Raw genomic sequence first — 26,452 nt, forward strand, 5'->3', positions numbered from 1 at the left:
TCTCTCGTCCCAGTCTGCATTTTCCAGCGTCGGACACCTCAGCCGGAAGAATTTATCGAGTTGACCATATCAAGCGCCTGGGACGCAGAGGTTCGATCCGACGGTCTGAATCTCATCAGACCCTATCGACAAAAAAAATCATTTGACCAACCAGGAAGTCGTCGTAGAAATATTGAAAGGGAAGCTTTGCTTCACAAGCACCTGCACCTAGTGAAGCTTGACCTCACTAGCCTCACTAGCCAAGGGCTTTTGATACTTGAAGCCCCGATTGAGTAAAGCGTGGTCAGGCGGTCAGGCTACAGCAGTAGCCGCCCAAGTTGCCAACGCACACAGATTCTTCGTCTGCCTCCTTTGGCAGATGGGTTTCGGGAATCCTTGTCTCTCATCTCCGACTGGACGCCTCTCAAAGCGCCCCCATGTGCCGTGTTGTCTGCGGTCGAAACAATCGTCTGCAGGCCTGCTTGATCTTTTCCCCTCCTTCATTGTAAGGCTGGAGAATCCCGGCTCAACTCGCTACACAACCTTTGAGTTCAACGCATACGGCCATCATGGTTCTTGAGCGCCCAAGGCGCGAGGCTAATCCAGACTTTACAAGATTTAACGCGGATTTTGGACATCCAAACGAATATTACGACCCATTCCACCAGCCATCAAACCCCCTTTCCGGTTTCAAATATGTCCACGAAACGAGCAGCTTCCTACTGAGCATCGATCCTGGGCAGGAAACAGCAGAAGCGTCGGACTCGAGCCATGAACCAGCAGACCCAGAACCAGCAGAAGCAGACGGAGCTGCGGTATCCCCTCCAGGTTTGTTATTGAGGCTGAGAATCACAAAAAACCCCAACCTAATGATATTCTGACCGCTAGGCACACTCAAAGCGCTCGAAGGCATTATGTGGCGCGACACCCCACAAGAACTACGAATCTGGCTGCGTGCCGTCGAGGGGCAAGGCTATGTGGTCGACATTCCTCGTCTTCTGCGCTACGCAGTGGGTATAGCGAGCCTGGGCATTGTGAAGTATTTAGTTGAGCATGAAAAGGCAGATTTGAGGACGACTGATATCCTAGAGAGGTCTGTCATCTTCTTTGCCGCCGCTTGCGGTGATTTCCAGGTGCTGGAATACATTGCCGGAAAATTGAAGAGGAATGTTTCGATATCGAAAGAGCTGGCCCGAACAGACATAACTGGTGCGACACCACTCTACTATGCCCGCGATATCTGGCACGCCGCCGTCAACGCCAAATATCTCCTCCGGAATTATGCTGCCTCAGATGATAGAGCATCGCTGGCTCGTGCAGCTCTAGAACTCGAAGTGCAAAGGGGAAAGGCCAACGACGTCCTTTGCACTGATTGGTGCAACGTCCTTTTCCTTTACGGATGGCTCGATCTCTACCTGCGTTTCCCCGTCCTTTCTGAAAGCTGGTCTAGGCTAAAAGACCCCGAGAGCTTTTGCACTAATAAAAGACTTCTCACGCTGCGGAACCTGATGTCCCAGAACCACTGGCTTCTTGAACAGCTTGATGACATTTTATCAGACCAGTACAGCCCCGAATTAGTCTGGATCCACGTCCCGTGGACTAATGTGAGTTGAGGTGATGCCGATATCACTGTTAAACCACTAACCTGTTCCAACTCCTAGGGCATCCTAGTATCTGTAAATCATCCGCCATTGCTCCCAGACATTTTCACTCTTCTAACAGATCTACAGGCAGTGCTAGACTCTGTGGTAGACAATTTCAAAGACCGCACCTGGGAAACTCTGGACGTTGCGAAGGCAGCTCTTGTGAGCGACAACTTCAAGGATGCATTTCGGCGACGATCGTCACCGCCTGGTAACCCATATCTCGACTACTTGACACCCGTGTTCCGACAAATTTCTGGTCATAGATCTGCGGTTGTTATTGTATGTTTCAGTTGTTGAGAGCCACGGTGTTGTCTGCTAATAAGATGGCCAGTTCCCATGCATCGAGATCGTCAGCTTTGGAGACTTTGCGAGATCAAGGAAGCACCATATGGATCTACGCGCAAAGTTGAAGACTGAATTCCCGTCCATCACGAGCCGTGTCCAGACAACCCGCACTCTTGACGAAACACATTTCCCGTCTCTCAGCGCAAAAGCACTCGAGGATTTGAACAACGATCAAGTGGTGAGTCGGGAATGCCAGGAGCTCCTCAGTGGGGAGCCCACGACAGAGGCGACCAAACCGATCCTGGTGGTGTCGCAACTCTGGGTCTGGAACTTTGAAGCAGTTGTGCTGTCAGCGTACTCTGACCCAGGAAAGACTCCTGACGATTCGCTGCTCAGGGATCACGACGTCATGGAGTCTGAATTCCCCGTTATCGATGCATGGAGGGGAAAACAATTTGGTGCAAAAACTTTGGAAGGTGGGCGTAGCCCTGAGCTGAAGGTCGCATGTCTCTTGCATGACCAAATTGACTATTTCGACAAGACGCAAGCAAACGGAATGTACCAGGTGCCCCTCGACTACTTTGAAATGGGTGTGTTACGGATCATAGCCAGTGTAACCGAGTACACGAAGAATATGGACCCCCAGTCACTGGATGTGGAAAAGGAGAGGACCTTTATGCACGATTTGTCCGATATCAGAGTCGAGTTGGATGCGATCGACCAAGTTCTTACCCAGCAAAAGAACATCATCAGCGACTTTCATGATTATCTCGACGCTGCAGAAGATGATGTGGTATGGCATCTTGAAAATGCCGACGACAATCGGATTGCGAAGAGGAGTCTTGAAGATGACAAAAAGCAGATTAACACATATCGCGCAAGGATTGCCAAAATCCAAAAAGACGCAGACCGCATCGACCAGGCCATCAGCAATGCTCTGAATCTCAAACGTACCGCAGCAAGTATTCAAGACGCTCGCAACAGCGCCAAAGATGCTCGAACAAGCCTCCTCCTTGGTTGGGCCGTCCTGGGTTTCACCATCATCACGATTCTGTTCGCACCCTTGTCTTTCATGACCAGTCTCCTGGCGTTACCGGTGGACAGCCTGCGCCAATTTAATGGGACGGACGCGACTGGGGCACCGACTGCTATCTATCGATCCGGTTTCATCGCGTGGACTTTTAGTACGTGTCGGGAGACCATGAAGTCTGACGGACATGTACACTTTGCTGACGAGTTGACAGTTGTGGCAGAGGTCATTTCCATCGCCGTCACCGCCTTGGCCGTATATGCTGCCGTAAGATATCGGCATGTTCTGAATGGATTTCTGGTGCCAGATGACGTTGGTGCGCAGGGGCAGCAAGGAGGGCGTATTCAGAGCGAGGTTGCTGGCGGCGACGGAGCCTGGGTCGATGAGAAGCGACCGCATGCTGTTCTGAGAGAGCACGCTGACAACATGGGAGAAGCTTCAGGTGCCAATGTTACAGTGGAGTCAGCCAGACCTCGCGGTCTCCGCAAGCTACTGGGGACGACCAAGCCCAAGTCAAGAGACCCGGAGAAGTGATGTACGTTGCTAGATTGCGCGTTGAAAGCTGTCCTTTCATCGATACGAGCTTCTCAGTCCCAGGCGTTGTTGAACGGATGGATGACATCTGTAGTGGTACTAGAAAGGGGCATCGCATTTTAGAGAGAAGTTCACAGCCCCAGAGGCCTTATACCATATTTGAGAGGTAGACAGACGTCGAGGATATTCAGTTCGCAAATGGAAAGAGTCGAACGGCTACTACGTAGCTGAGTTTAGATCATCTCGCCGGCCGCCGTATACGCTGGCGAAGCGGAGAGCGGAAGGCCAAGGGGACCATGTTTTTTTGATGCCAAGATGGGTATAAACTGCTCGCGCCTCACCCCGTTTTGGAACGAGGGTGATGCCGCCCTATGCTCATCCGCTACTCACTGGTCGTGGGGTGATGGCGCTGGAGGCATCTAATAATTGCACCGCAGCCCTGCTCAAAAGCAGCGTCGGTAGACACGCACTTCTAAACTAGCTTCGCATACCACTTACTCCCAAGCGGCCCAAGTTCTATGGAGCTCCCTCGCGCTCGTGGCGTAGATAAATAGGGAGAATTCCTCCCTGCTCGCTACTTTCACCAGAGTCCACGTTCGTAAGGTATCCTAGCGCCGTCGCCCTTCGACTCTCAGTTTCGACCGACCGTCTTAACACAAAAGTTGGCCCTCATTGGAGCGAATGACTCAAACCTACGTATATATGACTGACTCCTTCCCACGAATTCCTGCGGTCGCCTCTGCTCGCTCCCCCCCAATCCGTCTCTAATCTACCTCCGCTGGCCCTTTTCATGTGCGCTGGCCTCTATACTTATAACTATCATAGCTATACCTGTATGGCGCGTTACGAGCCAGGGCTGAGCGCTACGTTCGCTCTAGCTGGCGGACTGAACATTGAGGACAGCGTCGACAACGTCGCATAGCTCTACTTCTAACACACCCACCGTAGGTCGAGAGGGTGCCTGATCTTCGATGCAATCCAATGGCATAAATACCTCAGTACGTGGCTTGATGCGGACGAGACGGTGGGCTGGCTGGGTTACACAGCCATTGATCCCACCACGACGGTATATGCGCCGCCCGAACATTCAAGCCCGAACTGGCATCGATGGTGGCATTGGCTGCGAAATCGCCGCCAAGCTGAAATTCTGGCTCGCCATCGGCGATCACCTACCGATTATCTCAGCCTGATCTGTGCCTCATGGCACAGCCACTTCGCTGTGCATCTCGCTGTGCATCACACCAGCGAATGCTTGTCACCACGCGCCCCTCTCTTCCTTCAACAGGAGTCTGAAGCGAAATCGTTGACATCCCCTCTCGCATCTCATTTCGTCCGATTGATTGGCATCAGTCACCAGCGACCTGCCCAACATGTTCGCCGCAGCGATCGAAAACTTACGCTCCGCTCTCGATGAAAATCCATGGGCCTGTGAGCTGGCCGGGATTCTTCCCTTGTCGGCCTTGCTCGACTTTGTCGACATGCCGAGCAAGCTTCACATCTTCCAGCTCATGGGCGCCGTTCCGCTCTGGAGCTGGCCCGTCACCCCGTCCGGGAGCGGCCTCCTGCTGTCCACGCGCCCGGGGACCGATACACATGCTTATCTGGACCGCTTCGGGAACACGCTGGCCTTGACGGGGCTGGATGGACGCTACGGTGATAAATACTTCATCAGCAACCCGGGAACGCTCCGTCTGTGTCTTGACTCTCTACCAGTCCAAGCTATCAAGAATCTCCATGGCAACATGAAGAAGAAACATCTACGAGTTCAAAATCTAGATATCGTTCGCGTCTGCCGCGTGGCAACCTCCCGAGGTCAACGTCTGCCGTCCGACTGCTGGCTTCGCCGCCTCTTCTACGACCCGTGGTGGATGTTCAGCACCTGGCACCTGGCAGTCTCGGCGGTTGGATGGGTCGCTTGGGGTGGGATAGTTGCTATGAGTTGGATCTTGGAGTGCGAGCTCTCTTTCGCCTTCGCGCTTCTCATACCGGTTACCGGCGGCGTCGTCTTCATGCTCTTCGGGAGTAAGTCGCAGCACCTGCTGGTCTCCAATCACAGCTCGTACAACCGACTCGTCCTGGTCACCGAGCACACCAACGCGATGTCCTGGACCGCTTTCTACGGAGAGAGTACTCTGGTGAACTCTCTGCTGAACCGACCACTGGAACCCGTCGGGCCTGATGTCACTTCTGCGACCACGTTTCGAGCCATACGTATGGCGCTTCGGGTCTGTATCATGGGTCAGTGGGCGCTCGTGGTAGGTGCGGCAGCAACCCAGCAATTCGATGCCTACGTCATCGCCTTTTGGATCATCTTCTGCATCTGGACGCACGCGTTTCTGATCCCACCCTCGACCGTGGCAGGCGAGTGGCTGAAATCTTGCGCCTGCCTCGAGCTTCATCGATACCGAGTCAAGGTCAGTTCGAGGCGGACCCTGCTCAACACGGTCATGGCTCTCAATCCGGATACGTTTCCCGAATCCGAGAACAGCCACGGCCAGCTATGTTTCTACGACACCGCACTGAAGTGGATCGATCCGATTCTGGCCCCCGGGCCGAGCCGCCTGGAGTGGGAGAACGCCACGAGAGAGGCCATGGCTGCTACCGCTCGTTGTACTTCAGACGAATTGACATCCACGGCCTGGGGGCATACTTCTGGGGATATGGTGGATCGGGACTGGGATAAAAGATACCCCCCCGATAACGAACATTATTGGAGGGACTGTATCTGGGAGGGCATTTATGTGGCTGAATGTGTCAAAAAGGGGGCAGGGATAGGCGGGCGCAAGGTTGCTGCAGTATACAATTAAGGTATCTTCGCCAAAATCTTGTATCAGATGTACCATACTGTGTTCCAGCGGGCAGTGCCAACAGGCGGTGAATTGACCGGCAGCTTTGTGATCCAATGGCAAAAATTGCCTCCGCACCTCGCGGTTAACCACAGGGATCCGTGTCTAGTCTGCAGGGTGCAAGGGCTGCCTCAGCTACCATCTGCATGCAACCCTGTCGAGTGATATTGGAATGTTGTGTAACAGCTTTGGAGGGGCACATTCCTGGTAACTGCACGGTGTGATTGGGGAAGAAGAAAAAAAGGTCGATAAGAGCACTAAAGAGCACGGAAGGGGTGGACACGGGAAATGCTGATTGGCAGCTGGCTCAGTTCGCCAGCCCAAGCTGCCCTACCTATATGTTCCTCCAGATCGGCTCAAAGTGTTCAGCATCATTCAGAGTGACACTTCTGTTGCCCCAATTTCTTTTCCATCGCTGTCAACCCGCCATCATGCTCGAGCGTGACCCAGTCACTGGCTATGTCTTCATGAAGACATTCAAGCCGAGGTCGGAACGGGATCAGAACCAGCTTCTCGCAGATGCGCCGCGAGACCCGAAGTTAAGATCGATAGAAGAGCTCCAGGACCGGGAGAGGATTCATCCAAAAACGAAAACCGAGCTTGGACAAACACCGCCGTTTCTTCGGGTCGGCCCTTTGGATTCCATCCTCGTCCCCGGCGAACAAGACGCTCAGAGGGATCAGCCTCCCTCATGTCCTAATGCTGGAGACGACCGCGCGGTAGCTGTGCTTGTACCTGGGGACTTCGGAACTATCATCAACGCCGAGTCGCCCTTGATGAACCAGCTCTTTCAGTTATGCCAACATGCCGAGATCCGTTGTTGCGAGAACCTGGTGTGCTCCGAGAAGCGCAGCGAGCTGGAGAAGCTTGCCCCTCAGTGCGACTGGGCCCCCTTCCGAAACTGGGCATTGCAGCTGATGGCCTGTCAGCTGACCATGATCGACCAGGGCAACTTCACCAGGCCCGTTCTTCGCATGTCCCAGGTCGTGACGTCGTGCCATTTCTTCTTGGTCGACGCGGGAAGAACTGTCACCAAGATGCCGTCTGCAAAGCTCGCCGGGCCAGGCAAGACCACACACACTGTCGACGCCTTTGGTGCATTCGAGACCATATATTGGATGATGACGATCGAGCACCCCCTCGGGCTGCTCCACATCATCGAACAGACATGGGATCCCAGCTTCCTCCCTGGCGCCATCACGGACCCGGCGATCACCAAGGCGTCTCAGAGGGCAGCCGGGGCGGGCATCTGCCCCAACCGATTCTGGAATCTCACAGTTGCCATGGAGCGGCAGCACCTCGACCTCCCCGCCATCGCCCAGGCTGCCGCTCGGCACCCTCAGCTAAAGCACCAGGGTCACGAGACATGCACACCGGCATTCTGTACCTTCACCGTCCTGGATAGCACAAGGGTGAAGCAGTGCCACAAGTGCTCCGGGCTCGAAGAAAATCCTTGCAAAAGGGAGGGGAGGCAGCTGTTCTTTGACCCCGAAAAGCTCGACGGGTCGATCCGGGATCAAAATCGCACTGTCTGGTCAACCGTGTCGGACGAGCCCGAAGTGTCCCAAGAGGGCCCCTACGTCGCCATCTCGCATGTATGGTCCGACGGAACCGGTGTCGGCCTGCAGGCTGCCGGCAAGGTAAACGAGTGCCTGTTTCGGTTCCTAGCCCGCATCGTCGAAAGGCTGGGCTACGATGCCATCTGGTGGGACGCAATCTCAATTCCCAAAGACCCCAAACTGCGGCAAGAGGAAATCAACAATATGCACCGCAACTACGGCGAGGCCGGGTGTACCGTGCTCCACGATAACTATCTCCTCGATTTTGAGTGGGCTGACAACAGCGAAGGGCCCTGCCTCGCCCTGATCTTGTGCCCCTGGTTCACCCGCGGCTGGACCGCGCTGGAGCTGATCATGTCGAAGGCCGTCAAGGTGCTGTACAAAAACCCCGAGGCGGGCGGCGAGCCGCTTATCAAAGACCTGGACGAAGACATCCTCGCAAAGGACCCCGCTCACTGCACGCGGGCGCACTGGATCGCCTCGACCATTATCCGACGTCTGCGACGCGAGATACGCAACGTGAGCGACCTCGCCGCCATCCTCAAGCCGCGAAGCACGTCGTGGGCTCGGGACCGCATGGTCATTGCTGGCTTGCTGGCCAAGGTCAAAGCTGACTACACAATGGCGACTCACGAGGTCACCAAGGCCATCATCGATCGTGTTTGGAATCTGAACCCGGCCAGCCTGCTCCATGGACAACCCACCATTGCCACCTCGGGAGGGTGGTCGTGGTGTCCGCACTCGCTGTACGACATGCCCTCGGTCACGGTGGGCGACCTGGCTGAGACGGGAAAACACCTGGTAGGGGACATGACATGCGTGGTGGATAAGGACGGCATAGCCTCGGGCTGTTGGCATTGGCGAGCGCTGGAGGAGGCAGACACGCGACACGATCTCCTCATACCCAACTCGCAGCACCAATCCGTCTCGCCCGCCATACGGGACGCCATTCGCGACTGGGAGCACTGCATGCTTCTGCGAGACTCCAACATGGACGGCGGTCTCGGCTTGATAGTCAAGCCGGCCAAACGCAGGGGCGATTTCATTCCGGCCCAGTACGTAGGCAGCGTGCGCGTGCGCGAGTCGCCGACCAAGCTGCAGGGGACGCAAGTCGACGAGCGTTATGACTTTGACTGGTTCCGCATCGGGGAGGTCGTCAACAGGGTGAGAAAGGCGGCCGAGTTCTCCAAGAAGTCTCACAATCAACGTCGAATTTCAAAATCGAGTCAAGACTGCAGCTGGGTGGCCGGGACGGGGAATCTGTGGCTAGGTGATCACCCACATGAAGGGCAGCTTCTGATTGCCCGCTACCTTCGGGAGGAAGGCGTCGTGGAAGGACTCCGCTTGGTCATCTCAGGCGACCATAAGAACAAGACTTACACACTGCTGCCTGCGGAGGATCCTGTTTTCCGCGTGAGTGCTGATTCCGGCAACAGCGTGCAAGGGGCAGGGAACGATTCGGCTTCCCATTTCGGCGGCCTACGGGTTCGACCGGTAAAGTACCAGGAGCAGTGGCCCCCCGAGCCCATACCGGCCTTCGGCAGAGTATACCGTTCCGACGCTGTGCCGGCGATGAACAGTTTCAGCATTTTCAAGCTCAAGACGGGTAGCAAGGAAAGCACTCTATACTCGCTCATTATCCAGCAATACCTCATACCCAACGTGAAGCAGCCGTTCGGGGGGATCTGGATTTGTACGTGTCTCACGCCCCTTCACCCGCTGGGACCCTCCTTCTCAACCTTCTGCCTGCTAACTGTTAACTTCTTCATGTAGATGTCCGGCCCGAACGTGTTCCTCTTGTTGCGTTCTTTTATCAGCAGCACCCTAGCCACCTCCAGGCTATCGCTCTGACAGGGGATGCATCACTTAAGCGGGGGTCCCTCATATTTGTCGTTGACGATTTGAGTGCCGCCAAGGAACCCTGCCATGGCGAGGGAGAATGGAAACACATGTCATACGTGGAAATTTCTTTTGGTATATACACCAATCTCCTCTTCTCACTGTCTTAGCTTTCCCCCTCCTTCTATATCACGATTTGACTAACCGATCCATACCCGGGGCCAAGGCGGAAGCAAGGGTGCCGTTGTGCTTGCCAGCGAGAACGAGGCCATCTTGCTTGTTGATGACGTGACAAAACGTGGCCGGTTCTGCCGACTTAGAGCAGAGGATCAATCAGATCTCACGATTCGCAGTCTGCTCGACCCAAGCTCTGCTAGTAAGTAGAGGCTTCGTTCGATAGAAATGATCTGGACATAGGATGACCGGCTGTGAGGGCTCAGTCAACTGCCGCTATGATAAGAGACCATGCAAATTTCGATGCTGTTTGCATTGATTGCCTAGATAACCAAGTGTATGTGAAAACTCTTCATGGTTATTGAGTTCTGTAGTTGCTGTTTGGAATGGCTGATAGAAAAGTCGTCAAACCCACGGTCCTCATCGAGCTCTGTCCAAATTCCGTGGTGGGAGAGTTTTATGCTCCATTGGTAGGGAGGGAGGGTCTGTTCGAGCAATGGGACGAGAAGTTGATCGACAGTCGAAAAGGCGTCAAAGAGGGAACCAGTTCTGGGTCCTGGCTGGCGCTGCATGCGGTGGAGGCAGGTTCAGGATGGAGGGTGAGTGTGAAAGTGAGAGGGGAGGTGGGTGGTCATATAAAAGCGGTACAGTCGGGTCTTTAGCTGCCAAGATGTGCCGTTCCATGATTCGTTCAAACCGCAATTGGCGATCCCCGGGTTGTGATGATTTGCTCCCTTTTGCGACTTGCATCCTGCGACTTGCGCCCGGCACATGCGTGGCTTCAATTTTTCATTATTAACAATCACCACAAGTTCGCCCGTGAATTGCTCGAACGTGGGCTTCAGTTTGGTGGCGTGCAGGTGGAAGTCGTCGACGGTGCCGATGCGCAGAAATGCTGTTCCCCGGCCAAGCCGGAACTGACGCGGTAACATGAGAGTGCCGCACACCGCACACGGGAGCAGAAATAGTTTGGTCATGTTGGTTTTTGGTGGCAATCGTCTCGGGACTGGCTGTTAGGCCGTGAGTTTCTTCGCCCGGCCCGCGTGCATGCTTCCAAGTGCGTTCAACGGTCGGCGATGATAAAGTTGGAGGCGAACATTGGGACGAATGGATCTTGTGGTCGTCGCTACAGTGACTCTAGACAAGCTCGATATCCATCTGCTACGCCATACGAAGCATGACGCCAGTGTAATAATGGCTGGTTGAATCCGAATCATGATGCTGCTACCCTGTCCATGCCAAAGTCAAAATAAAGTTGCATACATAGTCTGACGAGAACATGCTACCCTAATACTTGCTCTGACTTGGATGGTCCAGAGGCGATAGTCATCTCTGAGGGTAGATAGACATAGAGGGGTTCCCTATCCCTTGAGACAATATTCACTATGATTGAGCCGGTGGCCAGCTCATCGCTATCCAGTGAATGTATCTAGTCTGTGTCAGACTGTGCCAGCTTTCTCTTTCGTAGCCCTGGTGTGCGCGCACACTGGCAACATTATCTAGCTCAAAAGAGAGAGGCCTCGGGCTTCTTAGAAGGATCCCTTCCTGCTCACGTCAATGCTGGCGACCTGGTAGTCAAGAGAGTTTTGTGCGGTTATCCATTGCAATGCTCCCTGCTCAATAACCTTCCTCAATGCGTGGTATCCTCCCAGCCTTGCCACCCTCTTCCTTTGATATCCTTTAACTCCTCCTCACTATAAGACTTGCCCGTCGTGAAGTAGCCGGCATTGATTTTGGCGTCGATTTCGACTCTGGAATCTGCGGGGATAAGGTCTGGTAAAAAAAAGAAAAGAAAAATAACATTGTTAGTTTAGATGGAAGACTAATTTGGCGAGAAATTGATTGAGGCGCTGTGGAAGTTGAGGGGGAAAAGGAAACTCACGGTCAGGAATGGGAACTCGCTCGTAGATGGGGATGCCTTGTCCTACTATCGCGTCGTACTTCATGTTGGACATGGACAGCATGCGGTCGATCTTTTTGATGCCCAGCCAGTGCAGTATGTCTGGCATGAGAGCTTGGAAGCGCATCTGTGAGATTTTTGTTAGTACATGACAGTAAAGATTAAGTGTCTCTGAGCAAACGACAACATAGGACATACTAGGAAGGGAGAGAAAAATGAAAAAGCTTACATCTCTGACACCAGCAATGGCTTCAGTTCGCTGAAAATACTTATCGGCAGTGTCCCCTCCGCGTTTCCTCGAATTGTACACCAAATACTTGACCACTTCACCCAAGGCACGCCCTTCCTTTCGGAAATAGATGACCACACCAGAGCCTCCGGCTTGAGCCTCCTTTAGGGCCTCTTCGATCCCAAAGGCAAGATATGGGCGACATGTGCAAATGTCTGATTGGAACACGTCGGAACCATTGCACTCGTCGTGGATGCGAAGGGCCAATTTGACGCTCGGGTCCGACACTCGCTCGGGCGGGCCAAAGATGTAGACAGTCAGCCCACCGATCGGTGGCAGAAACACGCTCAGATCAGTTCTCGTGATGAATTCCGGGTAGCTCCCTCCGGTGTGCTCGAATAGGGCTCGCCGCAACGTCGTCTCATCCACTCCAAAGCGCTCGGCCACCCCGGGGAGATGCCACACGGGTTCGACTGCGACTTTGGTCACGCGGACATCGCCCGCGTCGTTGAGGACGATTTTGCCGTCGACCTGCAGTCTGTTTTGTCGGAGGGCGTCAGTGATCTCGGCCACGCGCATCGTGGCCCGCGTGATGGCGATGGTGGGGCGCACGTCCAATCCGGCGGCGAGGTGGTTGCCAAAGTACTTGACAATGTCGTGTCCGTACGGGTCCATGGAGACGATCTTGGTCGGATCGGACCAGGCAGGTTGCGGGGCGAAGTCGAAGGTCGGTTGTGTGTTTGTGAGGTCGGGGCGGAAATCGCGCGGCAAGTCGCCAGCAGCCACGGCCAGTGCGTTGTAGAAGCTGTAACTCCCGCCATGGGCGCCGATCGCGTTGCGTCGCTTGAAGCTGTCAAAGCTCCGGGACACGATGATCGGCCCTCTGGTCTGGGGGTCTGCGGCGCCCCATTGTAGAGGAATCGGGTCGGCGACGCTCTGTCCTGGGTAGGTGGTCAGCACGACGCGATTGCTGTATTTCTGGGTCAGCGACAGCACACTCGACGAGCTGGAGCTGCTGGGTGTGCTTGGTCGAGAACGATAATGCTCTTTCTCGTCGATCGCCGTAACTGTGGCCGTAACGCCGACCGCCATCTTGAGCCGTGCACTTGATGTAGTCGTCGACAAGAGTGTCTTCGGTCTCTTGACGCTTCGCTCCTCGGAAGATGGATCGGGCTGGTCGAAGTCTAGGGAATACGCCGTGTTCAGCATTTGAGACAGATCTAGCGTTGCGAATCATAAAGTATAAGAGGGCGATGGATTGTTGAGTCACACGTTGGATGGTATGGACGATAACTGCTCTTGCCGTTCAGATGGGTCACAGAGAAAAGAGGGTGGATAGGTCATCTGGTGCCTGAAGCAAGACAAATTTGGTGAAGCCGTCGCCGCCATCTCTGATACCCCGATACTGCAGAACAATCTTTTTTGTTTTTCTGGGTTCTGATCCCCATCATGGGCTGTAGTGGGCACTTTGCCGAGGGAGGGTCCTGCTGGGGATCTGTGGAGATGGCCGAAGACTGAAGCGATAAGCCAACTATCGTTAGTCTTGTCAAAGAACGTGGGTCCCAGATAATACAATTCGGCTGAAGATAGCCAAGTAGGGTGGCCCATTGCTCTGATAAGCCGGACTCCGCACCTTCTCGTACTCGTCCCAGGCTTTCCCGCTGAATTCAAGACTCTTGGAGGAGCGAGCCTTACTCCGTAACACCTAGGTAGTAAGTACTATGCCACCACTTGGACTCTCTCTTTAGGTCCTGCGGGAGCGAAGGACTGGTGTGGTGGAAGTCCATCCACGGTTGATGTAGAAGTCGGTGCTAGATTCTGCCAAATTGTGTAATAACTGTGTATTCTATATTATTTTTTCTCATTCCTAGGTACACTCTTTGAACCGAGGCCTTGCCCAAATTCTCTCGTCCGTCAGAAGAGGGTCCCATCACCAGCGATCAATATAGGGCTTGATCTGCTCTTTGGTCGCTTTGTGGCAGCCAGCTCGCGACCGGTTTTCCACGAGCCAGCCTCCAGCATTTGGGCCATACTAATAGCAATTCCTTGAGCTGCAAACTCCTTAGAAATGATCTCGTGCAGTCGATCAAGGAGGGCAACTGTCATCGCACGCCACTCGACAATCACATCGCTAGTGGCGTCGTAGATGGGCAAAATCTGTCCAGATGCCCTCTGGCCTACACTTAGAGTGTCTTCTTTCAGAGTTAGAACACCCATGTCCACAAACAGACCTCCATTCCGATATTCAGGCAGCCCAGTGCCCAGCTCCATATTCTCCCACCTGGCATGCAGAATCTTCACAAACGGGGTCGTTAATGAATATGCCAGCCACTGAGTCAGCTTGTGAAACGGCTGTATAGCTTTCGCCGGAGTATCGTTGGCATCGGACTGAGACTGCCGCGCGAGAACCTGAAGAGGCCAAGCATCTCCAAGAGGTTGACTCCCAAGGTGTGTTCTGTCTTTGGGCCATGCGGGAAGCAGTAGACGCTGCAGGGCTGACCACAGGACAGTGTAGTCAAGAACATCGGTTCCAGTGGCCGAAGCGGTCAAGTAGTCTAAAAAAGAAACCATTGACTTCAATCAGGATCCCAGGTTGAAATGACTTTTAAAAGCAAGGGTCTGCACCGCATACATACCCACAAGATTGCCTGGTCGCCCCTGAGAGCCGAAGATGTCAGGCAAAGAGAGTAGAGATTTGCCAACGTCCCTCAAAAGCTGAATCCGAGCATGCACACCGACCATAGGGTTGCTATTCGAGATCTGAAACCAAGACAGAAACCTTTCCTCGTCGAGGTCAAGCAATGCCCTTCCTGAGTAAAGCTTTCCGTTAGCATCACAACAACACAATGCAAAAACTACTTCCCACAACAACTCAAAAGTACCCACCATCCACCGTGCAAGGACATGCCGGGCTTGACGAAAACGCTCCCGACTCAAACATGTACAGCGAAGCCACCGCAATGCCTTCGGATCGGTTGTACACATTCTGGTTCCCCGTGTTGGGCTCCTGGAAGCTCCAACTGTCTCCAGCCCCTGCGTCCAGAAGGACTGACACCATGAACAGGTCAATCAAGACCCTTGTCTGTTCCTTGGGATCGGCGGTTTCTTTCGTCCGAAGCAGCATCCGCGAAATGCGATCGACATCACCGACATTGAAGTGTTGCCAACGCCCATGCGGAGGGATTTCATGATATCGATCGGGCCCAAAGTCGCGCTGCACATTCATATTGCTTTAGTTCCAATTTGCGAGAGGGCTGGTTGCCTGTGTGAAACTTGAAAACTCACTGAAATTGTCTGAGCCACCAAACGGGCGGCCACTGGGAGTTGGTCGGCATTGTAATGGAAATGGTTGAGTGTCCCCCTCTGCGCACAATCAAAAACACAATTGGCACGTTCCCTGACTGCTTGTAGTGATAACAAGTATTCGACTTCTGACACCATGTTTATATGGGACCTGATAATTTGTATGCCAAAAATCTTGAGGAAATTTGTAAAAAGAATAAAGATTTCTGTCTGTGTACGCCTTCTACTTCTTCCACCTCTTCCTGCCGCTCTTCTCCTCCACACAACGTCCACATTCTTAAAATAGCTTATATACGGATGATCTTAGCAGATTCAAAGTGTCAACTTTGTCAGATGAAAATTGCAAACAATATCTGATTGCTGCGCTCCTCAACGACATGCGAACACCACCCAGAGCTCTCTTTTTCTTGGTTAGTCGCAGCGGAACCAGAGTCGATACGGAACCACAGGATAAGGAATGAGTCAGTCAAATCGTCCCAGGGGACTGTGGACGGTGGACCCCTTCCAAAGGTCTTCTACCCCACACTCCATCTTATTAAAACCGATCGGCAGGGTTCGGGTTGTGGGACCCCTTGAACTGGGATGGCAACATGGCAGCATGATCGTGGTGATTGCTTATCGCGTATCTAGTATCGCACTGATATAAAAGAATGTGGGTCTGGAGGATGGATGGGTCTGCCACGCCACTGCTAATCTTTAGTCTCTCGAGCCTTTCAAACGGAACAATTGAATCCAGAACACATGATTGGGGGTGGCAGTGGGTGGGTACAGTTACAGTTAGGTGCATTTTCAACGAAATAGAAGAATCTCAGGCTACTGAAACCATTTTTGACCGGGTGTGCGACTGCTGATGATATCTTCTGATCCAGAATTCTAGATCTTGGTTTGATGAAACCCCGTTGTTTGAATCTTTATGCCACAATCTGGTTTCCCTTCGCCGGCCTGCATGTAGGGGCAGAGAGAACAAAAAGACACTCACAACACAAGACAATATTCCCCTTCTCAGAAAAGCAGGAGTGAAAGCACAGACAGGGCAGCATTCAACAAAACCGCCGAATTTCAATTTACTTCTACTTTTCAAATCCCAAGATGACAGTCGACCTATCCAAGTCCCAGTCCAAGATGTCCTACGCAACAAAGCTGTCCCAACTCCGCGATCTCACGCTTCCACCCCGCGAAGTCCGCCAGCTCACATCCGAATTGACCACCATGCTCGCCGAGACGGCCATCGAGCCTCCTTCGGTTGACGAGACGGTGGTGGTTGTGGTCATTCTGCGGTCGGGAATGGCCATGATGGACGCCTTTCTCGCTGCGCTCCCTCCCAAGGCAAACGCAATCGTCCACCATCTGGGCATTTTCAGAGACAGAAAAACACTCCAGCCCGTCGAGTACTACAACAAATTGCCGCCCCGGTCCGGCAGGATCAGACATGCTTATATCCTCGACCCTGTCATTGCCACGGGCGGTACGGCCGAGGCGGCCATTCAAATCCTCAAGTAAGTAACGAGTCTTTTCTACAGCTCGTCGAGTTTGTCGTACGAAGTAACAGAGTTTCTTTATTTTTTTCCCCCCCTTCTTTCCTTTGTGTCTGTCCAGATGCTAAAATACCGTGTCTTTTCCTCTTCTAGAGAATGGGGAGTCGAAAAAATCACCTTTGTGTCCATTTTGGCCAGTAACCCCGGGCTGGACAAGGTCGCTTCAAGCTGGCCTGAAGGCACGAACTTGGTGGTAGGCGCTGTCGACTCGGATCTGGACAGTGCAGGATACGTTCAACCTGGCATCGGAGACATAGGAGACCGACTGTTTGGAACAAATTTGGATTGAAAGTACTAAAGATGGATCATTGGAACAGAACAGAGCTACAGACAGCAGTACGGGAGTAAGGGACGCGATGGAATATAAAGTTTTCCTACGTACAATTGTACCTTGAAATCGATGAGGATTTCTATCCTACTATTGGAAAAAAAAATTGACTTGTGTGCATTGCTGCTTCTTGCGTGTCGGCATTTCCTGTCTGTAAATTTTTCTGTTGAATAGACCAGATAAACCTTCCACTACGAAAAATATTTGGTGTTTTAAGTAGCAAGAACCAATTCCTGAGTTTCATATTCGAGAAGCCCTCTCTACTGGTGAGTATGAATCCAATTGAGTGGGTTCAGTAATAACTGTTGGTGCCTTTTTCGGCTTTCGATTTCTCAACCCAGGCGTGATACATCAAAAAGATACCACTCCGAAACCATCCCCCCTCAAAGAATAGTTTCGATGCATCATGCTCGCCGCCCCTTTGTGGCTCTTTGCCTTCAGATGGGGAGATGATGGCGTACACCTCAAGTGCTCACTTGACAACTGGCAACCTTTTCCCCAATCACCGCCACAGCGCGGTGACAGTTTTGGGCATTGTGAAGAACTGCCACGGGCTCCGTCCACATTCATTGTCTCCGAGGAATGAGTCTTTGTTTGCTGTTCTTGCCACAGGACCTGAAGCCGCCAGAACCGGGACGTTAATTCCAATCTGGCCTATGTTTATTTTGCGCTGGAAGGTCTGAGCATGGACAGGATCGGTCGTAAACAGTGAGCATCCGTTGCCGTACCGGTTCTCGTTTGCTATCTCGATGGCCTCGTCCAGGGTGTCGACCTCGATGCACACGAGGACAGGCCCAAAGATCTCGTCCTGGTAGCACTGCATAGACGTCTGCACTTTGGTGATGATGGTGGGCCCGACAAAGTTCCCCTCGGGGTATTCGGGCACGCAATATCTTCGTCCGTCCAGCACGACCTCGGCGCCTTCGGCTTCGGCAAGGTCGATCATGTCTTCCACTCTCTCTTTTGCAGCAGCCGTGATCAAGGGGCCGACTTCGGTGCCAGGATCAGAACCGCAGCCGACTTTGAGCGACCCGGCCAGCTGGACGAGATCGTCGATCCATTCCTTGGTCGACCCGACGCAGATCATGACACTCAGCGCCATACACCTCTGACCCGCGGCCCCAAATGCGCTCCCGGCAATGGCATAGAGAGTCTTTGTCTTTGACGCATCTTCCAGCACAATCCCGTGGTTTTTCCCGCTGACTTCGACTTGGATTCTCTTTCTGGTGGCTTTGGCATGCTCGTAGACTCGTTCTCCAGCCAGTTCGGAACCCACAAAGGATACCGCGCTGACGAGAGGCTGCGAGAGCAATTTGTCTACGGTCACCGACGATCCATGGATGATATTTATCACTCCAGGGGGAAACCCCGCCTGCACGAAGCATCTCCCTAGAAGGTTAGCAGTCGAAGGGGCCTTTTCGGAAGGTTTCAAGACCACTGTGTTGCCGGTGATGACCGCGTAGGGGATCGACCACAGAGGGATCATAAAAGGGAAATTAAAGGGAGTGATGATTACGCAGACCCCGACGGGCTGGTGGATCGTGTAGGTCTCTGTCGAATTGGTGGTCCAGTGTTTGCCATTCATCTCGGCCGTGGCCGAGCACGCAGTGTGGATAGCATCAATTCCTCTCTCGAATTCCGACTCGGCGTCCTGCAGTGTCTTCCCCACCTCGAGCTGCAGTGACTGTTGAAAGTCGACCGTGTGCTGCTGCAAAATACCCAGCAGGGCGAAAAGCAGGGCTTTCCGTTTCGATATAGGCAACGACGCCCACGCTGTCTGCGCCGCGTCCGCCACCGTCACGGCTTTCTGTATCTCTGCTGGAGTTGAATCCGGCACCCGGGCGAGCAGCTTCTGTGACGCAGGATCCAGGACCTTCATCCAGACTCTCGTCTTGGACACGCCGAATTCATTGTTGATCAGATTTTGAGTTGTGGTCGGCGGCGTGGGCAGAGCCATGGTGCTAGTGCTAGCTCCAGTGCTGGCGCTTTGCTTCAGAGGCACGGTCACCCTGCTGGGGTCGCTGGTGCCTAACCGGGTGCCTGTTTCATCGCTGCGAAGTCTCTTATTCCGATGGCGATGGTTGGGAGAGTAGTCTCCAGCTGTGTCATCATTGCTGTCGACCACCAGAGACAAAGGCTGCTCTAACACCGTCGCCACCGTTGTTGCAGAACGTTGGACGACCATCGTGTTTCATTAGTATCAAGCCCTGAACACAAAGCCTACCAAACCTACTCTCAAGCCTTCGATCTCTTGATAGCAGATATCACTATCAAAAGATTGAAAGTGAGCGACGGACCACAGATTGTACAGTTGGAATGTGAAGATAAGACAAGATGGTGGAGCACAACGTGTGAAGGATATGATATTGTGGGGTTCGTCGAATTGGGATCATGGCCAGACCTTTGGCTTGTTCTCCATCTCCTTTCCTTCCTAAAATGTTGACAAGAGCTTTCATACAATCATCCAGGATCCGGGATCCACCTGATGCAGGCGCCAGTGACTCAGCGCTTGCCCACGATATGAACCCGGGGATGATTGCAAAGCTCCGAGAAAGGTTGGCAAAAGAGGGTCCTTTTCCGGGATTCACCAATTAGAAGTGAGAATAAATGCCCCAATGGCATCAAATCAATCAGGACATTAATCGAGTATAGCACGAAAGGTTCCTGGAGATGTCCTCAACAAGGTGCACCGAGAGTGTGTATTGCATACTGTATGCTGGATACTGGAGAATTGTCATCGCCAGTGCTAAGACATCCTCTCACCAATTTTGGTTTACACAACGCGTCCAATCCTAACTATTCTTCCAGTCTTGCATTGTCTCTTGTTCCGGTGATCTAACCAGGCAGCTGCCATCTGCCGGTCTAATTAAACAAAAAGGAGATGCTGCATTGATTTTCACTCAGCCTGGAGAATATTGTTGCCTAGAAAAAGGGGTATGTTACTTACGATTCACCATGGTGTGTCCGTCGAATTGCTTCTGCGATGATGCCGCTGACGTCGATGGACTCGATTTTGGGACATTTTTGAGCGGTCGGTGATAGGGGAAGGGTGTTTGTGACCACGAGTCTCTCCAAAGAGCTCTCCTCGATCTTCTGGATTGCAGGACCTGAGAGAAATCCATGGACAACGACGGCGCGGCAACTGATGGCACCGTGGCTCTTCAATACGTCCGCTGCCATGATCAGGGTGCCACTGAGTGCGCAGTCAGTAGACGTCCACTGGCCCCCCGGAAAAATTGAAATGAAAAGGATGAGTTGCATAGATATTCATAAAAGACTTACCATGTGTCCGCGATGTCGTCAACAATAACGGCAGTCTTATTGAGAACCGATCCAACCAGAATCATACGACTGATTTTGCTGGCGACTTTACGCTCCTTGTGGATGAGGGCTAGATCAAGACGCAGCTTGTCCGCAATGATAGCAGCTCAGTGACAACGTAAGCCTCTTTTGTTGTTATATTTTCTCCCATTGACTCCTAGTTTAACACTCACCTCTTCGCACCACCTGCGTCGGGAGACACAATGACGACGTTGTCCAGGGGCATATTACTTCGAATGTACTCGACCATTGCACTCTCGGCATAGAGATTGTCCACGGGAATATTGAAGAAGCCTTGGATTTGTGAGGCATGCAAGTCCATCGTGATGATATGGTTGCAGCCGGCTGTCTCAAGCATGTTGGCCACCAGTTTGGCCGTGATGGGAGCTCGGCTGCGGTCTTTCTTGTCTTGCCTCGAATAAGGGAAACAGGGGAGCACGGCGGTGATCTTCCTGGCGGAGGCAGTCTTGCAGGCGCTGATCGTAATTAAGAGTTCCATGAGCATGTCGTTGACTGGTTCTGCTGCTGTCTGGATGATAAACAGGTCGGCACCGCGGACTGAGTTTCCAATGACAATGCTAGTCTCGCCATTCGAAAACCGCGATGATGTGAGTTTTGTGGACGGTGACTCCTCCCCCAGCCTCTGGCATACAAGTTCGGCGAAGTCTGGATGACTCCCTCCTATATTCGTCCATTCAATCTCGGTTAGGGACATCTTTCAACACGTATGGTTCGGAGTACCGGCGTCTGAGTAATAATACTGACCACTAAGTACCTGAATGGACATTTTAGGATAAAGAATTGGATCGCCCAACACCTTTGACCGCGAAACAAGATTGGTGTCTGCAAGAGGAACAGTGAGCAGGTCGGATACCCAGGGAGAATGCGTGCTCCTAGACCGACTACGCAGGCTCTTCAATGTATCAGTGTTCGATTTATCATTCCCCTTACGATCAAGTTACAACTACCAAGCTGTTGAGAAGTTTTTCTTCTATTTCCATGTCCTATGCCCCAGGGCGCACCGCGTCAGCCTCGAAACAAACAGTCTGACCCGCTCAAGTAGGTGCTAGATACGAAGTAATCGAACCACAAACACTGTACTTTGAAGATAGATGAATTCCTCAATAATGACCAGACTATCAATCTCTTCCGTGCGGCAGCGGAAATCTCGTGCTTTCGAAGGTAATCTGGGTGGGGCTAGCTATAGATAGGTACTCGGTAGATTAAAGATACTTTAGATAATAGAATACGTGGGGAATTTCAGAAGTTTCACAGGGCCTCGCATTGTTTATCTAAGATCTCTCTTCGTATCGGAGGCTAGAACCTCCCGATATGTAAGTTACAGATGTCGATAAGAATTGTATGCCTATTCTCAAAGACTGGATCTACTGGTACGATAGGTCTGTTTGCACTTGACGTCCCGATGCTCACATGCTAAATCCTGGAGCCCCAGGACCTAGACTCCAGTCTCCCATCATAGGTTTTTCAAGAATAACACCTGTGTGTTCCAAGTTTGGACGCTCTCGCTTCAAGGATGCGCAACACCATGGAGAATTGCGTACTCCTGCCACAGAACCATCAACTCCTAAGTTCCATGACCATTCTGCGCAGTCAAAACACAGAGGGCAAAGACTTTATCGATGCATTTGCCAAGGTGGCTGCACAGCTCATGGCCAGAGGTAAGAACCAGAGACCGCTTGATGAAATTTGCTCTGGCTCTTTTCCAAGTTCGTGCTCAACCATTCTGACGAGTTCGTTTTCCTCCTACAGCGCTGGATTTCATCCCAGTCGAATGTCAACAAGTGACGACCCCGACGGGAGGCACGTACCAGGGCGTGCGACAAGCAAAGCAAGTCTGTGGCATCAGCATCCTGAGGGCAGGGGCCAGCCTGGAAGATGCGCTGAGAACGGCTTACAAGTATGTGAAGACGAATCTACCCGCTATTTTTTTTTTCAGGCTCGGCCAGCAACACATCCTCCCTTTCCCCTCTTCTCCTCCTTCCCACCAAAGGGGAGGCGAAGGCGAAAGTGTATATCCATGCTGACCCTATCTTTGCGAATTTAAAAAGCGGCCCTTTGAGCTTCGGAAAGCTCTTAATCCAACGAGACGAGAAAACGAGCCTCCCAGTGCATCTGTACACTAAATTTCCTACGTCGATTTCGAACGCTTGTAAGGCTTCTCAACCACGTCCAAAAACGGGGGTGTGCGATCACGTTGCTGACTTTAAGCAGACGTACTGATTCTCGAGCCAATGCTTGCGACCGGAGGCTCAGTGAGTAAAGCAATCGAGCTGGTCCTTGAACAGCGTGTGCCGGAGGAACGGATCATTGTCGTCAATCTGATAGCCTCGGCGAGCGCGGTCAGCCTGGTCTCTGAACGATTTCCGAAGTTGATGTTAGTGACAGCGGCTGTTGACAAGGATTTGAATTCAAAAAGGTTTGTCGATACCCATATATGCGATTCTATCAACTTGTCGACTTGGATCATTGACAAATTACCGACTCTGCAGGTACATCGATCCAGGACTTGGCGATTTCGGGGATCGATTTTACGGTACATGAAAGGATCCTCTAGAAAGGGGCATGGAATGCTGGAAGTTTGATACAGCTGAGACGAACTCCATTTTGTGAGGATGGTGGAATCGGAAAGCCAACGGTTCGACGCAACCAACTGTAATTTTTTTTGCTTTTAGAAGATGAGATAACCGATCCTCGATACAAATGAAAACCGTCTCCTCAACCAATGGCTCAATGTTGTCAAAGTATAGGCTCGATATAAGGCAGGGTATTCGCAGCTATCGCCTCCGCCATGAATAGGCACTTCTTCGCTCATATGTTTCTATCCATGGCCATTCAGTTCAGTCATCAGACCAGTGGGACTCCGGTAGGACTCTCGAGAATTAGGCATTGTTACTGATGTTATAAGAAGACCCAGTTCTCATTGCAAAATGTCATTTCACAGGTAAGGAAATTATCAAAATCTATCTACTTGCTCTAGCATTCTTCAGCTTCTAATAGGCGTCACCATGATTTTGCACCGAGTCACAAGTAGCACATTCTTCATCGAAGGACTCGATATCCGCATGTGGATCACACAAGGCCTTTTAATGCTTGAACGTCTCCACGACAGACTGCACCTCGCTGTCCTTTGTTTCAACAACGACGCTGGCTTCTGAATCTCCCCTAGCGTGTGCATATGGATCAACACCATTGATCATGATCGATGGAACGAGGGCGGCGTCTCCCGTTTCGTTCCAGCCCTTGTTACATTCGACCTTGAAAGGTCCGAATCTGCACATCAGGTAGTATACACCTCCACTCACGAAAACACCCATGAGGAAGTTGAACTGATCTGAACGTTTAGAGAGAACAAATCAGTATTCACAGTCCTTCAGAAGGAAGTCAGACCTTGCAAACAGGCGCTAGACTTACACAAGTACCAGGCACCAATCGGTATCGATGCACCCATCGCTCCGGCAACACCGACGATATTGAATATCAATCCGCATCTGTGTCAAAATCGTTAGATTTCTGCGGCTGAAGAGGGCAGGAGATGAAGAAAACCCACAGGTATCCCACGTAAGCGTTGATGCCGAACCCGCCCAAGCCCCAGTAGAGATCGGACGACTTGTTGGAGTACAACTGGTCAACTGCAAGATGGCCTCGGCGGACGATAAAGTAATCACAGAAATAAGGTCCGACGAAAGCAGAAAGGAAGACACTGTAGGCACCGACGTATGCTAAGAAGTTGTTGCTGCTGGATAAGAGTTTCCACGGCACGCAGGCAAAAGACAGCACTGCGGCAACATACCCACCACGTCCTGCGTTTATGTTAGTCTTGTCTATCCCGGATTCGGAATGGGGGGGACAAATAAGGATGAACTTACGAATATTGAGGTATCGAGGGAACAGAGCGGTAAAGTCACTTCCCGCAGAGTTTGCACCCGTCAGGTTTGTCATAGCCTGAGCATAGACAAAGATCAGAGCGAGGAAGAAAACCCCGGCCCTGTCGCTGCTGGATGGACTGTCGGTAACAAACTAGGGAGTTCAGAGGTTAGATGACAGGTCTTCTGGCCTAGAATTTGAACTTCTCATGCAAACAACTTGGGTACTTACTCGCTCCAGGACGTCCAAAGGATTCCAAAGTGGGGAGCCGTATAATGTAGCGCTGCAGCTGGAGACGATTAAACCAACCAGGGAAGTGACTGAGAATGAGACTGGAACTGTAATGAGTTGAGACCAGAGGGCATTGGAAGGCTTCTTTGAAAACCGCGAAAAATCGGAGTCTGCGTATCGGTCGATTCAGTAAACGAGCCAGAAGAGAGGGAGGCCTCGTGGGTTTTCATCCCACACTCACCATTCAGAATGAATGTGCTGAAATTGTCCAAGGACGAGATGATGGCTTGGATCACGGTCCATGTCAAGGCACTACCTTTGAGGGCTGCGTAGTCGTCATATCAATGATGGGCTAGGCAAAACATCGACCTTCATGGACACTTACAGCTGCTTTGAGACATGACGGGACCGGCACCATGGCCTGCTCTCACAGCCACCCATGCAGCGAATGCGATGCCTCCAATGGGAGCTGTCACCGCCTTGATAGTGTATAGATGTCTGACTTTGTGCAAAGGGAAGTATATGCCTTTTTTCGCCGTCTTAGCAGGGTATTCTCAACCGCAAAGCGAGGCATTCTTACCGATCAGTTGACAGAGCCAGAACAGGAAAAAGCACATCATGTGCTTTGTATCTGTCTGAGCAGACGCCGGGAGATGATTTGGGATTCGAGCGGTCCCTGGCCAAACCGCACACAGCATGAGATAAAGACATCTGTTTGGGGGAGGGCACTTGTTGTTAGCCTTTTTTTTTTCTTATATCCAAGGACCAAGGTTGTTTTGACAGTTAGCTCAGGGACAAACTCACTGTCCTCCAATCCAGCCCTGGACGGAGTACCAGATAATGGCCAGGACAATACGATTGAGCACTGGCCAAATCGACCCATATATGCCGAAAGAAGAGCGAATCGCCACGGGAAACGAAATGTGGTACATTGCCCCCATTCGGCCTCCGAGTGAGACGAAAACGCCCGTCAGGATATATCCAGCCCAGATACAAAGCCAGCCTTGCCACCAGGCGAGACCGGCGGCGACGTAGCTCCCGGCAAGCTGCCACGTATTGACATTGAACGAGGCTGTGAGAAATTCCAGTCAGCAAAACCAACATAAAATCGCGCCCCAGGGAATCGACATTGTAGAACACGGCTCGATATATATACCTACCCGAGATCCAGAGGTTCATGAAGTTGTACCAACCCCATGTCCGTCGTGCAGGCTCAACCGGAGCTAGGTCAGGACTCCAAAGATATTTACTCTTTTGCGCGCCCTCAGCGTTGTTGTCATAGTAGTCGTGCTTGATCTGGCACTTCTCTGCCAGCTGGGCTGTGCGCTCTCTGAGAGTCATGGTTGTGGATCTTTGTTTGGCCCTTTTCGATCAAAAATTCCCACCCCAGAAAAGTTCGCAGTTCGTTTTGTAATTGCAATGTGTAAAACGAATTGACCGAATTTGAACTTGTTTTCTAGTACGCACACCTGCCTATGCTCGTAACGGCGATGAGAATGCCTGCCTGCCCTCTTATCCCATACTACCGGGACCTGCATGAAAGATATACAGGCCCGTTAATACATCGGCGCCCATTCCAGATCAGAACATTCATAAACGGTATCTATTATGATAAGAGATGGTTTTGATAGGATAGTGGGGACTGAGATCTAGAGCGTACGTCCCCTTATCAAACTTCGACTTTATCATATTATCATACTTTTAGGTATACTCTTGGTACTTTGATCCCGCTTTTTCTGCGTTCCTCTCCGGAACTCAATTGAAGTCTCTCTCCAAGATTCACTTCTCGCCCCAACACTAAACCCAGTTTCGGAGTTTTGCGTAGATC

At 52.0% G+C, this 26,452-nt stretch overlaps 10 protein-coding genes across 10 annotated transcripts; 5 read left to right on the top strand and 5 right to left on the bottom strand.

Annotated features, from left to right (window-relative positions):
* Nucleotides 1-548: 548 nt before the first annotated feature.
* Nucleotides 549-3,474, top strand: AYO21_07276 (hypothetical protein; the record flags this gene model as incomplete). The annotated part of the gene is made up of 6 exons (XM_022657233.1): nucleotides 549-807; nucleotides 868-1,583; nucleotides 1,641-1,655; nucleotides 1,710-1,904; nucleotides 1,957-3,094; nucleotides 3,155-3,474. 6 exons carry the CDS (start codon nucleotides 549-551, stop codon nucleotides 3,472-3,474), a joined length of 2,643 nt encoding a protein of 880 aa, XP_022510406.1.
* A 1,370-nt stretch (nucleotides 3,475-4,844) lies between these two features.
* AYO21_07277 (hypothetical protein) lies at nucleotides 4,845-6,281 on the top strand (the record flags this gene model as incomplete). Its single annotated transcript, XM_022657234.1, has 1 exon — nucleotides 4,845-6,281. One exon carries the CDS (start codon nucleotides 4,845-4,847, stop codon nucleotides 6,279-6,281), a length of 1,437 nt encoding a protein of 478 aa, XP_022510407.1.
* Nucleotides 6,282-6,751: 470 nt separating this feature from the next.
* On the top strand, nucleotides 6,752-9,652 carry AYO21_07278 (hypothetical protein; the record flags this gene model as incomplete). Its single annotated transcript, XM_022657235.1, has 1 exon — nucleotides 6,752-9,652. The coding sequence occupies one exon, from the start codon at nucleotides 6,752-6,754 to the stop codon at nucleotides 9,650-9,652; it is 2,901 nt and encodes a 966-aa protein (XP_022510408.1).
* Nucleotides 9,653-11,522: 1,870 nt separating this feature from the next.
* On the bottom strand, nucleotides 11,523-13,230 carry AYO21_07279 (hypothetical protein; the record flags this gene model as incomplete). The annotated part of the gene is made up of 3 exons (XM_022657236.1): nucleotides 11,523-11,665; nucleotides 11,775-11,919; nucleotides 12,022-13,230. The coding sequence occupies 3 exons, from the start codon at nucleotides 13,228-13,230 to the stop codon at nucleotides 11,523-11,525; spliced, it is 1,497 nt and encodes a 498-aa protein (XP_022510409.1).
* Nucleotides 13,231-13,935: 705 nt separating this feature from the next.
* Nucleotides 13,936-15,247, bottom strand: AYO21_07280 (hypothetical protein; the record flags this gene model as incomplete). Its single annotated transcript, XM_022657237.1, has 3 exons — nucleotides 13,936-14,576; nucleotides 14,658-14,831; nucleotides 14,908-15,247. The coding sequence occupies 3 exons, from the start codon at nucleotides 15,245-15,247 to the stop codon at nucleotides 13,936-13,938; spliced, it is 1,155 nt and encodes a 384-aa protein (XP_022510410.1).
* Nucleotides 15,248-16,413: 1,166 nt separating this feature from the next.
* On the top strand, nucleotides 16,414-17,148 carry AYO21_07281 (uracil phosphoribosyltransferase; the record flags this gene model as incomplete). Its single annotated transcript, XM_022657238.1, has 2 exons — nucleotides 16,414-16,820; nucleotides 16,953-17,148. 2 exons carry the CDS (start codon nucleotides 16,414-16,416, stop codon nucleotides 17,146-17,148), a joined length of 603 nt encoding a protein of 200 aa, XP_022510411.1.
* A 541-nt stretch (nucleotides 17,149-17,689) lies between these two features.
* Nucleotides 17,690-19,372, bottom strand: AYO21_07282 (methylmalonate-semialdehyde dehydrogenase (acylating); the record flags this gene model as incomplete). The annotated part of the gene is made up of 1 exon (XM_022657239.1): nucleotides 17,690-19,372. The coding sequence occupies one exon, from the start codon at nucleotides 19,370-19,372 to the stop codon at nucleotides 17,690-17,692; it is 1,683 nt and encodes a 560-aa protein (XP_022510412.1).
* A 758-nt stretch (nucleotides 19,373-20,130) lies between these two features.
* On the bottom strand, nucleotides 20,131-21,223 carry AYO21_07283 (hypothetical protein; the record flags this gene model as incomplete). The annotated part of the gene is made up of 3 exons (XM_022657240.1): nucleotides 20,131-20,380; nucleotides 20,470-20,614; nucleotides 20,692-21,223. The coding sequence occupies 3 exons, from the start codon at nucleotides 21,221-21,223 to the stop codon at nucleotides 20,131-20,133; spliced, it is 927 nt and encodes a 308-aa protein (XP_022510413.1).
* An 831-nt stretch (nucleotides 21,224-22,054) lies between these two features.
* Nucleotides 22,055-23,070, top strand: AYO21_07284 (uracil phosphoribosyltransferase; the record flags this gene model as incomplete). Its single annotated transcript, XM_022657241.1, has 5 exons — nucleotides 22,055-22,187; nucleotides 22,297-22,426; nucleotides 22,578-22,678; nucleotides 22,741-22,945; nucleotides 23,019-23,070. The coding sequence occupies 5 exons, from the start codon at nucleotides 22,055-22,057 to the stop codon at nucleotides 23,068-23,070; spliced, it is 621 nt and encodes a 206-aa protein (XP_022510414.1).
* Nucleotides 23,071-23,612: 542 nt separating this feature from the next.
* On the bottom strand, nucleotides 23,613-25,965 carry AYO21_07285 (hypothetical protein; the record flags this gene model as incomplete). Its single annotated transcript, XM_022657242.1, has 10 exons — nucleotides 23,613-23,860; nucleotides 23,941-24,017; nucleotides 24,077-24,329; nucleotides 24,396-24,546; nucleotides 24,625-24,794; nucleotides 24,866-24,949; nucleotides 25,010-25,150; nucleotides 25,205-25,335; nucleotides 25,429-25,696; nucleotides 25,785-25,965. The coding sequence occupies 10 exons, from the start codon at nucleotides 25,963-25,965 to the stop codon at nucleotides 23,613-23,615; spliced, it is 1,704 nt and encodes a 567-aa protein (XP_022510415.1).
* Nucleotides 25,966-26,452: the final 487 nt, after the last annotated feature.

This window comes from Fonsecaea monophora, assembly GCF_001642475.1.
Source record: "Fonsecaea monophora strain CBS 269.37 chromosome Unknown Scaff55, whole genome shotgun sequence".
NCBI lineage: Eukaryota > Fungi > Ascomycota > Eurotiomycetes > Chaetothyriales > Herpotrichiellaceae > Fonsecaea > Fonsecaea monophora.